The sequence below is a fragment of the Macaca fascicularis genome, chromosome 10, assembly GCF_037993035.2.
Source record: "Macaca fascicularis isolate 582-1 chromosome 10, T2T-MFA8v1.1".
In the NCBI taxonomy this organism is placed as follows: domain Eukaryota; kingdom Metazoa; phylum Chordata; class Mammalia; order Primates; family Cercopithecidae; genus Macaca; species Macaca fascicularis.
Window position 1 is genome coordinate 13531284 of NC_088384.1, and position 11709 is coordinate 13542992.

The 11709-nt window shown below is 60.8% G+C and overlaps 2 protein-coding genes and 1 long non-coding RNA gene across 15 annotated transcripts in view; 2 read left to right on the forward strand and 1 right to left on the reverse strand.

The window, feature by feature from the left end:
- The window catches only part of BAIAP2L2 (BAR/IMD domain containing adaptor protein 2 like 2), a 30134-nt gene extending 26831 nt beyond the window's left edge, over positions 1–3303 (forward strand). For all 8 annotated transcript variants that reach the window (XR_012418743.1, XM_074003788.1, XM_005567318.5 and 5 more), the window contains 4 exons: positions 945–1085; positions 1748–1955; positions 2463–2509; positions 2823–3303. Coding sequence is in view for 7 of the 8 variants with exons in the window: in XM_074003788.1 (XP_073859889.1) it covers positions 945–1085; positions 1748–1955; positions 2463–2509; positions 2823–2898 (472 nt within the window). In the remaining variant the exon portion in view is untranslated. The remainder of the gene's footprint in view (positions 1–944; positions 1086–1747; positions 1956–2462; positions 2510–2822) is intronic.
- On the reverse strand, positions 750–6066 carry LOC123567191 (uncharacterized). Its single transcript, XR_012418751.1, has 2 exons — positions 5826–6066; positions 750–2658 (listed from the first exon to the last, which is right to left on the reverse strand). It is a non-coding gene; the product is annotated as an uncharacterized lncRNA (long non-coding RNA).
- On the forward strand, positions 4043–10361 carry SLC16A8 (solute carrier family 16 member 8). 6 transcript variants are annotated; one of them, XM_065522151.2, is made up of 4 exons: positions 5196–5546; positions 6160–6303; positions 6513–7352; positions 9793–10361. In XM_065522151.2, exons 1-4 carry the CDS (start codon positions 5333–5335, stop codon positions 10107–10109), a joined length of 1515 nt encoding a protein of 504 aa, XP_065378223.1. In that variant the 5' UTR covers positions 5196–5332; the 3' UTR covers positions 10110–10361. The 6 variants fall into 6 exon arrangements, with proteins under 6 accessions (XP_073859907.1, XP_045219586.1, XP_073859906.1 ...); XM_074003806.1 differs by lacking the exon at positions 9793–10361 and adding an exon at positions 4043–4219 and having other exon boundaries at positions 5279–5546; positions 6160–7120; XM_074003805.1 differs by lacking the exon at positions 9793–10361 and adding an exon at positions 5030–5167 and having other exon boundaries at positions 5279–5546; positions 6160–7120.
- Positions 10362–11709: the final 1348 nt, after the last annotated feature.

The following is an 11709-nucleotide window of genomic DNA, read 5'->3' on the forward strand; positions in this document are numbered from 1 at the left end:
TGGTGTGGAGGAAGAGTTGGGGAGTTTCATACAGTGAGGGCGCCAGAAAGCCCGGAGGACAGCAGGCCTGGCAGCTAGCAAAGGGAATGGATGGGCACCACTGTCCTGCAGGGGAAAACGGGGCAGATGGGGCTGGCTGGAGCCAGGCAGTGCCCCCTCGGGGCTTCATGGGCAGGGGAGTGTGCTGCAGGAATGCATGCACGGGCAGAGCGGGTGGTGGCGTGGTCCTGTGCTTAGTGGATGGACAGGTGGATGGGTGGACCAGCGGATGGGCATGTGGGTAGGTGGAGCGTGTGCAAGTGGATGGGCATAAAATGGGAGGGTCACTGACTGGGTGGTTGGCGACATGGGAGGATGCGCGGATGTGGGGGACAGACACTGATGGGTGACTGGAGAGGTGTGAGTGGCGAGGGGGTGCTGGATGGATTCGTGGCTACACAGGGGATGGAGTACAGACAGGTGAGTGGGGGATGGGTGATGCGTGGAGGGGCTCATAGTTAGGCTCGAAGGTCCATAGCTGGGCAGGTGACCACAGGGACAGGAACAGAAGGGGGTCAGTGGGGAGAGAGATGACTGAGAACACTAACGACACGGACACCTGCTGCTGGGGTACCTGCTTCACAGACCCACAGCAGAGGATGGTGTGCCGCAGACGCCCCCGGGACCTGAGTATAGAACCTTCTAGACCGAAGCTGTCAGACCCTCCTGGGATGTTCTGGGAATGTCATTATCCATCCTTGACTCACATAGCTTGTTACGGAAAAGCATGGCATGTTTTATCATCCATAGGCACTAGCAGGTGAAAACAGAAGTAAACATACGGAATTGACTCTAGTCTGTCAGTTTGAGGTGAAGTAGCTTCCGGCAACCCTGAGGGGAGGATGTCTTCTTTTGGTCATTGTCCCCGGGCCTGGCTTGAAGGACCCTCTGCCTCTGCCCCACAGGAGCGGCTGGTTCCCCGAGGCCTACGTGAAGGCTCTGGAGGAGGGGCCTGTGAATCCCATAACCCCCGTGACCCCCATGACCTCCATGTCCCCCATGACCCCCATGATGCCTGTGAAGCCTGGGAACGAGCTGCCTTCCAGGTACCTGAGTCATCAGGGGTGGGGCGGGGATGGGGCGGGGGCGGGGCGGGGGCGGGGACTACGGCGAGGGCGCCACTGCCCAGCGGAGAGGATCTGCTAGGTACAGGCTTGTTTGTTTTGAGACAGAGTCTCACCTTGTCACCCAGGCTGGAGTGCAGTGGCGCCGTCTCGGCTCACCGCAACCTCCACCTCCCCACATTCAAGCGATTCTCCTGCCTGAACCTCCCGAGTAGGGACTACAGGCTCACACTACCACACCTGGCTACCTTTTATATTTTTAGTAGAGACAGGGTTTCTCCATGTTGGCCAGGCTGGTCTTGAACTCCTGACCTCAGGTGATCCACCCACCTCGGCCTCCCAAAGTGCTGGGATTACAGGCATGAGCCACTGCACCCAGGTGGCAAGGTGCAGTCTTGAGTGGGCCCAGTCCCCTTCAGCCCCTGGAGAACCACCGGCCCTGAGCCCCTCTCTCTGCCCTGAAGGTCACTGCATCCATCCCTCTGCCTCCCCTCAGGACCTCCCTCCAGTCAACAGTCTCCTTTCAGGCAGGTGCAGGGAGGAAGCTGTGGGATCCCTCCTTCCTAGGGTGCCCCAGCCACTGGCAGGACAAGGGATTGGACAGGCCCCAACCCCCTTCCTTCCCCTCCTTTCTCTGGACTTAGGTCCTACCCACTCCGGGGCAGCCATAGCCTCAATGACCTCCTGGACCGGCCGGGCAACTCCACAGCACCCTCGGAGTACTGGGATGGCCAGTCCCGCTCCCGCACCCCAAGCCGGGTGCCGAGCCGTGCCCCGAGCCCTGCACCTCCGCCCTTGCCCAGCAGCCGCCGAGGCAGCATGGGCAGCACAGGGACTGCCACTGACGTCAAGGTGAGCCCTCGCCCGCCCTCTCCTGGGGCCTCCAGTGGGCAAGGAGGCAGGAGAGCAGGGATCCCGAGGCTCTGTCACTGGCTGTCTGGTAGGGGACCCGCCCACCTGGCCTCAGTCTGTTCCTCAGTGCATGGAGGGGTGGTGTGGGGCTGAGTCCGGGCTGAAGGGGAAGACCAGGGTCCTGGAGCAGAATGTGACCTGGGGCTGGCCCGCAAGACGGGGCTGGGGGAGGCCAGGGAGATCATCTACCCATGGAGTCACCCCAGTCTTATTATGGGGGCGTGGTTAGTCCTCGGAGGTGGTGCTCTGGCCCAGGGATTTCTCACTTCTGCAACCCACAGAATTCTGGGCTTCAGAACCTCAGGGTCTCATTTCCCAGGAGCCTTGCATGGCAGGGGCTCTCTGGCCCAGTCCTCTGCCCTATGGGCATGGGGAGAGGGAGGGGAGGGGCAAGGGATTGCTTGCCGCTCTCCCCACCAAACCAGCCCTTCCCCACCCCCACTGCAGAAACTGATGTCCTCAGAGCAGTACCCGCCACAGGAGCTCTTCCCAAGGTGAGTCCTCAAACGGGGCCGAACAGTGAGGGGGGTGGCAGGTGTGGCAGCACACACTTGTAATCCCAGCTACTAGGGAGACTAGGGGGGAGGATCTCTTGACTCCAACAGTTCAACACCAGCTTGGGCAACACCGTGGGACCCCATCTCTAAAAACAAAACAAAACAAAAAAATAGATGAAGTGGGGCAAGGAGTGGATGGAGACCAAATAGGGGCAGGAGGCGGGACCCGGCTCAGTTGCCCAGCTGCCTTCCTGAGCCACAGCCAGGTGGGGATCATCTGCCCTTCTCACCCTGTCCTCTCCTCCTGCAGGGGCACAAATCCTTTTGCTACCGTCAAGCTTCGTCCCACCATCACCAATGACCGCTCAGCACCCCTCATCCGCTGAGGCGGGGTCCGAGGTCATACCCCCCAGCACACCTGCCCAGGGGCTGTTCAGAGCTGGCAGTGGCAGTGACAGCAGCAACAGCAGCGGATACCAGAAGCAGGGCGCTGAGACCAGGGGTGGCTGCCCTTCCCCAGACCACCCTGGCAGCCTGAGCAGCTCCAAAGCACTGGCTTGGGGTCCAAGACCTTCGAAGTAAAGCAGGCGGAATGGGGGGACAGGATGATTTCTCCCCCTCCAGGGGCCCCAGGACTCTCCCTGGGGGGCCTACCTCTTGCCCCCCAACCTCTTTTCCCCTTTTCTGCCCCCGTGGGGAGGAGCCCCTTGTACCTGCTCCGTGTCCCACACATGCCCTCTCTGTACGTCTTTTGTAAATGATGAGAAATAAAGGAAGTGGACGCAAAGTGACGTGGCAGCAGGATTGGTGGTGTCTTATTTGGGGGACAGGGCAGGGGGTGAGGGATGGAGACTCCCCCATTGGAGAATGGGGTCCAGAGGGTACTGAGGTCCTGGCCATTCCCCGGGAGGCTAGCTCACTCCCAGCCCCTCGTTTGGAGAACCCTTCAGGGCTACCCCAAAGCCCTGGCACTGCAGCCCCCATCTCTACCCACTCTCATTTTGATGTGTGGGTTTCATAGGAAGTAGTGGCTGCTCAGGTCAGGGGAGGGTTGGCAGTGGCCAAGGGCTGGGACCACCAGCAAGCTGCCCTCAGGCGGCCTGGACACAGCACTCTTTGTTCTGGCCCCTCCCCACCCCCACATCCCCAGGCACAGGCATGGATTAGCTTCATCCTGGAGAAAGCCGCCAGCCCCTCCTGGAATGTGGCCTGGGGCGGGGGGTCGGGCGGGGGCAGATGAGGCACTGAGGTGATTAGAACCGTTGGGGTCTCTTCAGGGCAGGGCTGTGCTCCGAGCACCTGACTAGGACCCCCTGGGCAGGGTCTCTGTGTCTGCGACCCCAGGCTCCAGGAGGCAGAGGGATTTCTCTTCCTCCCTCCTGGACTGTCGGGACAGGGAGCCCACCGTGGAGCCCCAGCCTGGTCTGGGGCTCCCAGTCTCTTCTCCCCTCCTGGACAAAAGCCTCTTAGCAGGGGTGTGGTGTGGTGGGGGCACACACTCTAAGCTCCAGGCCTGGGGGAGGGAGCGTCAGGCGGGAGTCCGCCAGAAGCTCAGCCCAGGCTGGTGGGAAGCTGGAGTGTCTGGCAGACCCCATCCGGGTAAGCTTCACCGGGAGCTGCCGCGGACAGCTGCAGGGACAGCAGCCCCTCCCTGCAGGCCTCAGGAGACGTGAGGCTGGACCCCACAAACCCACGAGGCAGGCTCAGGTGAGTGTGATGTGAGGGCTGCCTGGGATCACTCTCCTGTCTCCACCTTCAAGTGGCTGCCCCTGTGACAAGAGAACAACAGGCAGGAAAAGCCACGACCTGGTCCTAGTGGAGGAGGGGCAGAGTCCCAGATACCCTGGGGGTGGTGGCACTGCCCAGTGCCAGGAGGGACACTCCAGGCAGGAGGGGAGGAGGCTATCCCCAGCCCCGGGCTCCGGGCTCCGGGCGCACCTGTCTCTGAGTGCACCCTCCTCATCTGTTAGGGGAGCGCTTGTAGCTGCTGTGAGGGCCCTGGGGGGAGCCCCAGGAATGAGACAGGCTTTGGAGCCATTCTTTGCATACAGAGGGTTTGAGGTTTGGAGGGCAGAAGGCCACTCTCCCAGTGCTGCTAAGGTTCCTACCTGTCTGGCAGAAGCCAGAGACCTGACTCCTCTCCCGCAAGATTCCCAGCTGGCCTGGGGGTGATCAATCACCCATCTCACATCGGAGGAAACTGAGGTTCGGAGAGGGGAGGCGACCGGCCCAAGTCAGGGAGGGAATCCATGGCTGAGCTGGGAAGCATGGGAACTCAGCTCCCCTGGCTGATACCTGTTGAAAGTGGCTTTTGTCCCCTTCATGTTCTAATGACAGTAGTCATTTGTGATCACTAAGAAATATTAAGAACATGGCGCAAGGCTAAAAAGGAAAAATCTTCACGCACACTGGCCCTTTGCAGCTGGCATCTGCCCCTCTGCTGTTTGTTCCGTTGTCCCGAGACCCTCACGCATACTTTGGTACTGGTCGCCCACCTCCAGGCACACACCTGCTCCACTTCCCGATGCCTTCCACCTGAGGTCCTGAGGGGCCAGCAGTGTTCTCCAGAGGGAGCCTGCTGAGGTGCAGAGTCAGGTGGGACCCCTCATCCTACCCTCATCCTTCAGGGCCCTTTGCAGGAGAAGGAGACTTGGGGTGAGATTCCTACCTCCGTTTCCCCTTTTGGTTCCCAGACCTGAGCCACGCTCACGTGGGTAGCCCTGTGCCTCAGTTTCCCCATGCTTCATCTCCATTCCCCTCCTCTAGGCTTCTGGCCCAGCCACAACCTCTTGTCCCCGCCCCCTCCCAACAGAGGCAGCCATGGGCGCTGGCGGCCCCCGGCGGGGCGAGGGCCCCCCAGACGGCGGCTGGGGCTGGGTGGTGCTGGGTGCCTGCTTCGTGGTCACTGGCTTCGCCTACGGCTTCCCCAAAGCCGTGAGCGTCTTCTTCCGGGCGCTCATGCGCGACTTCGGCGCCGGCTACAGCGACACGGCCTGGGTGTCCTCCATCATGCTGGCCATGCTCTACGGCACGGGTCAGTGTCCCTGCCCAGCTCTCCGCCTCCTCAGGACCCCTGGGACCCGGAACCAGGAGACACCCGACCCCCTGAGCATCCCCCTGACCGTCGGGGCGGCCCCCGAAGTCCATAAAGAGGGGAAGAGAGGGCAGGAGGGGGGACAGCGGCCAGAGGCGGGGCCGGCCTAGGGGACTGCCCTGTGAGCTCAGAGGGACCCTTCCGAGATCTACACCTGCTCATTGTAGAGGCGGGAAAGCTGAGATCTACAGAAGCACTCCCCATCCCCGCAGCACTGACCTGTTAGGTGGGGGGCTTGCTGGAGTTCCCATCCTGGGAGGCGGGGCTGCGGAGGAATCCCAGGCTGTGCCAGGGCAGGACTTGGAGGCTGTGAAGGTTAAAGGGGTGTGGAAGTCCCCGCTCTGCTTGGGGTTTGGGTTCTCAGGAGTGGTGGGGATAGGGTGCTCTGGGCCTTGCCCTCGCAGTCTGCTGTCTCTTTGGCCTGCCCCTCCAAGCTGTGTGACCTTGGCCAGACAATGCCCTCCTCTCTGGGTCCCTGAGCCGGAGGTGACCTTATTCCTTAGAGGACTCAAGCCATCCCGGGACCCGGGTGGTGACCCTGCCCTGCCCACAGGTCCCGTGTCCAGCATCCTCGTGACCCGCTTTGGCTGTCGCCCGGTGATGCTGGCGGGTGGGCTGCTGGCTTCCGCGGGCATGATCCTAGCTTCCTTTGCCACGCGCCTCCTGGAGCTCTACCTGACCGCTGGGGTGCTCACAGGTGAGGGCCCCCTGGTCTCCTCCCCTCTGGTTTGGGGGTCGGGGGTTCTTGCTGCAAGATCTGCCCTCGGTTTCCCTATGTGGGACAGTCTTCGAAGTCCTTCGGCTGGGTTCTTGGATCTGCTGGGTTCCCGGGCCTGGCCCCTCCCTCCTGCGGGGGCCAGGGAGGGGCTCCCTGGGGACCCCGGCACAGCGCCGCCTCGCCCGCAGGCCTGGGCCTGGCCCTCAACTTCCAGCCGTCGCTCATCATGCTGGGGCTGTACTTCGAGCGGCGGCGGCCTCTGGCCAACGGGCTGGCGGCGGCGGGCAGCCCCGTGTTCCTGTCCGCGCTGTCGCCGCTCGGCCAGCAGCTGCTGGAGCGCTTCGGCTGGCGCGGCGGCTTCCTGCTGCTCGGCGGGCTCCTGCTGCACTGCTGCGCCTGCGGGGCTGTCATGAGGCCGCCGCCCGGGCCGGGCCCGCGACCGCGGAGGGACAGCGCCGGCGACCGCGCGGGGGACGCTCCGGGCGAGGCGGAGGCGGACGGCGCGGGGCCGCAGTTGAGCGAGGCAACCCCCAGGACCCGGCCCCGCCGGCGCCTGCTGGACTTGGCAGTGTGCACCGACCGCGCCTTCGCCGTGTACGCCGTCACCAAGTTCCTGATGGCGCTCGGGCTCTTCGTCCCCGCCATCCTGCTGGTGAACTACGCCAAGGACGCGGGCGTGCCAGACACCGACGCCGCCTTTCTGCTGTCCATCGTGGGCTTCGTGGACATCGTGGCGCGGCCGGCGTGCGGCGCCCTGGCGGGCCTGGCGCGTCTGCGACCGCACGTCCCGTATCTCTTCAGCCTGGCCCTGCTGGCCAATGGGCTCACGGACCTGAGCAGCGCACGCGCGCGCTCCTACGGCGCCCTCGTCGCCTTCTGCATCGCCTTCGGCCTCTCCTACGGCATGGTGGGCGCGCTGCAGTTCGAGGTGCTCATGGCGGCTGTGGGCGCGCCCCGCTTCCCCAGTGCGCTGGGCCTGGTGTTGCTCTTGGAGGCCGTGGCCGTGCTCATCGGACCGCCCTCTGCCGGTGCGCCCCGAGGGAAGAGGGGGTGGCGAGCCTAGTGCCACTTAGACCGAGGGAAGCTCTCTTCTCCCCCGCCCCCGTCTCAGATGGAACTTCCAGGGATGAGGGGAATGGGCAGCAGGGTGGGTGGACTCCCCTTCATGGCCAGTTAGTCCCTCCTCCAAGCCGGACCACCCGCTCTGGGTGAGGACAGAAAAGCCGAGGAAGGTGCGGGAAATAAAGCAACACTGATAGCTGGCCAGGTCTGCCATCCCAAGTAGTTGGCACAAGGCCATCTGAAGCGCAAGTGCTTATTCTCATTTTGCAGATGAGGAAACTGAGGCACAGAGGCTTAGCGCAAGTTGCAGCCCCAGAATGAGAGCTTCAGTGTACCTAATGCTAAATGCCCACGCCTTTAGATTGGTGCATCTAGAATGGTGACTGGAATGGGGACAGTATCTTTGGGAAACTGGTGTTGGGACCAGAAACAGAGTGGGGGTGCTCAGCGGGCAGATGGGGAGAAGGAGAAGCACTGGTGTCTTTGACTGTGCAGATGGCCTGCTGGCACTTGTCACCGTCACCCTTAGGAAGTCATCGTCATGAGGGTGGTCAGGAAAGGCTTCCTGGAAGATCCCCCAGGTGAAGGCACAGCATGGATGGGCAGGGTTTGTTAGGGGGAACAGCATCCTTATGGAAGCAAGGCAGGAACCAAAACTGGAAAGGTGGGAGTGGGGAACATGAGGGTCTTCCCGGGCTGTCAAGTTACCTTGAAACAGCAGGGAGACTGCCTTTGAGTCCCAGAGGCCAGAGGGCTGTGGGATGGTGCAGTAATGGGGGAGGACACCTTGCAGGGGGCACAGGCTACACTGAGATGGGGTGAGCTGCCCGTCCTTCCTTCAGGGCTGGGCTAACCGAGTGCCCTCACTGAGCTCCGTCATCCCACCTGACCCAGTGAGACGGGCAAAGCCCCTAAGCCAGTGTGTGGGCAGCCCACAGAATCAGCCTGTCCAGGGCTCAAGGAACTGTCTTCCATTTCTTGTGTGAATCTGGGTGGATCTGAGGGGCAGAGGAGGTGTGTGGGGTGAGGAGAATGACCTAGAGAGAGGGTGGAACGCACAGACAAACCACACTTTAGGGGGAAATATTTGCAATTAAGAGATTTTCCTGGTCGGGTGTAGTGGCTCATGCCTGTAATCCCAACACTTTGGGAGGCTGAGGCCAGACATGGCAAAACCCTGTCTCTACCAAAAAAAAAAAAAAAAAAAAAAAAAATTTGCTGGGGTGTGTTGGCATGCACCTCTGGTTCCAGCTACTCAGGAGGCCGAAGTGGGAGAATGGCTTGAGCCCAGGAGGTGGAGGTTGCAGTGAGCCAAGATGGCACCACTACATTCCAGCCTGGGGAATGGTGCAAGACCCTGTCTCAAAAGAATAAGAAAATTCCTGAGGCCAGGTGCAATGGTTCACACCTGTAATCCTAGCACTTTGAGAGGCCAAGTTGGGAGGATCCCTTGAGCTCAGGAGTTCAAGACCAGCCTGGGCAACAGAGCAAGACCCCATCTCTAAAAATCCATAATAAAAGAGAGAGAGACAGCCAGACGCGGTTGCTCACGCCTGTAATCCCAGCACTTTGGGAGGCTGAGGCAGGTGGATCACCTGAGGTTGGGAGTTCGAGATTAGCCTGACCAACATGGAGAAACCCTGTCTTTACTAAAAATACAAAATTGGCCGGGCGTGGTGGCACATGCCTGTAATCCCAGCTACTAGGGAGGCTGAGGCAGGAGAATTGCTTGAACCTGGGAGGAGGAAGTTGCAGTGAGCCGAAATCGTGCCATTGCACTCTAGCCTGGGCAACAAGAGTGAAACTCTGTCTCAAAAAAAAAAAAAAAAAAAGAGAGACTTTCCTAAGTTTTAAAGTAATATGTACAAGTGATAGAAGCCTTGAGAAATAAAGGAGGAAACAAGTCACTGGCCCGCAAGCCCCACCTGTGCTGATGATGGCTGGGTCTGCAGTGCTCATGGGCCTCCTGGGACAAAAGGGTGGGAAGACTAAGTCAAGCCCCTGAGGACCGGGGCATTTACATATGGCAACAGCAAGAGGTGGAGGCCCCCAGGAGGGCAGAGCTAAGCCCATGGCCCCTCCCCACTCCCACCCCAGATGCCCCACTGCCAAGCAAGTCACAGGACACTTGTGGGGCTTGAATCAGTGGGAGGAGGGGACGCCTCACCAAAAGCCCCATATCACTTATTCAATTGAGGTCCAGGGACAGCAAGTGACATTTTTAAGGTTTCAAATGTCAGAACCCACATAGGGTTTTACATTTGTAAAACAGGAATAAAGAGTGGGCATGTGTGTGTCACCTATGAGCCTCACCAAGTCAGTGGCACCACCCTTGACCTGAGAGTGCAGGGAAGTGAGGGGGGACCCCGCAGGGCCTTACCTCTTCCACCTTCTCCCCGTCCCCAGGCCGACTGGTGGATGCATTGAAGAACTACGAGATCATCTTCTACCTGGCAGGCTCCGAGGTGGCCCTGGCCGGGGTCTTCATGGCTGTCGCCACCAACTGCTGCCTGCGTTGTGCTAAAGCTGCCCCAGCAGGCCCAGGCACTGAGGGTGGGGCCAGTGACACTGAGGATGCTGAGGCTGAAGGGGACTCTGAGCCCCTGCCTGTCGTCGCAGAGGAACCTGGCAACCTGGAGGCCCTGGAGGTGCTGAGCGCCCAGGGCGAGCCCACAGAACCAGAAACAGAGGCGAGGCCGAGGCTGGCTGCCGAGTCTGTGTAACTCAGGGTGCACCTGGGTGGGGTGGCCCAGTGACTTGGGAACACAGCTTCTTGTCTCAGAGGGCCTGGTACACTGGGAGGCTGGTCTGGGGTGGTCACTCCCGGGGTCCACGTCTGGGCTCCAGTTGATCCCCTGGGTGTTTGGGAACTGCCTCCCTCATCTGTGCCCCAAGTTCCACCAGGCCGTGCCCCATTGCCAGTGAAGCCGCTATGAAGCAACAGGAAACTGTTGATAAAGCTCAGCTGAACGACAGAAGGTTCTGTTCCTGCGCCTCTGCCCAGGCTCCGGCTGCCACCTGAGTTGGGGGTCGGGGTGGCAGGAGGGAGTCTGGGAGGTCTCTCCAGGCCCCTGAAGCCGGCTTCTAGGTGGGCAGTGTTGGGAGGAAGCGTCAGAGATTGATGAAGAGACCCATCGTTCCCAGGTGTAGACACACGGGCTGGGTGGGCACAGGGCTCAGGGGCACGGGGCTGGGTGGGCACAGTGCCTGGCTCCTGCCCAGCCCCACTGCTCAGAGCTGTTTGCTGAAGCCCCCCTCACTGGCGTCTGCCTTTTCCAGTGGAGGGGATGAGGGGTTGGCAGCAACTAGGGCTCAAGGTTGGGGGCTGCTTGCAGGCGGGGGGCCCGAGGGGTCTTAGAGGGCTCAAACAAAGTCCCAGGGTCAGGGTCAGTTTGAATCCCAGCCCGGCTGCTTTCTTTGTTCACTGTAGGCTGAGCAAACGACTCTGTCCCTGGGGTCCTGGGGGGGCCGGGGGGGGACCAGGTGCTCAGTAACAACATGGGCCCTGCTGCCTTCCACTAGGTGGCCATGTCCCCTCACCTTCCCAGAGGGCATCTCTCCCCCTAGAGGATAAACTTGGGTGTCCAGGGCCAGGGGCTTTTGCTCTGGACACTGTGCTGGCAGCCAGGTCATCCGCTGATCCCAGCACCTGCCTTCTCCCCACAGAGTGTCCCACATCTCCCTCGCACTTTGACATCTGACCTCCTGCACTTGGATCCAGGTGCACAAATCTGGCAAGACGCGATCTATTCCCTCTACGCATTTATCCTCCTCCCATACATCACACCCCCCCTTTCTTTGCCTCCCTCTGAATCATCAGCGTGGTGAACAGGCCCCTGCAGAGAAAGCCACCTTCCCTCCGCAAACTCCCCTTGCCTTCCAGCCCAGTCCATAGTGACCCCTCCCCACTGGTCCCTGCTGGCCCTCATATTCCATCCAGGCCCCAGGAAGGTCTGGGGAGCCTCACAGATGCCTGGCCAGCTTCTGCTTATACAGCCTATGGCTTCCCCTGTGCCACTAGAGCAGCGACTACGTTTGACTTTATTTATTTTATTTTATTTATTGAAACGGAGTCTCGCTCTGTTGCCCAGGCTGGAGTGCAGTGGCACAAGCTTGGCTCACTGCAAGCTCCGCCTCCCAGGTTCACACCATTCTCCTGCCTCAGCCTCGGGAGTAGCTGGGACTACAGGTGCCTGCCACCATGCCCGGCTTATTTTTTGTAGTTTTAGTGGAGACGGGGTTTCACCATGTTAGCCAGGATGGTCTTGATCTCCTGACGTCGTGATCTGGCTGCCTTGGCCTCCCAAAGTGCTGGGATTACAG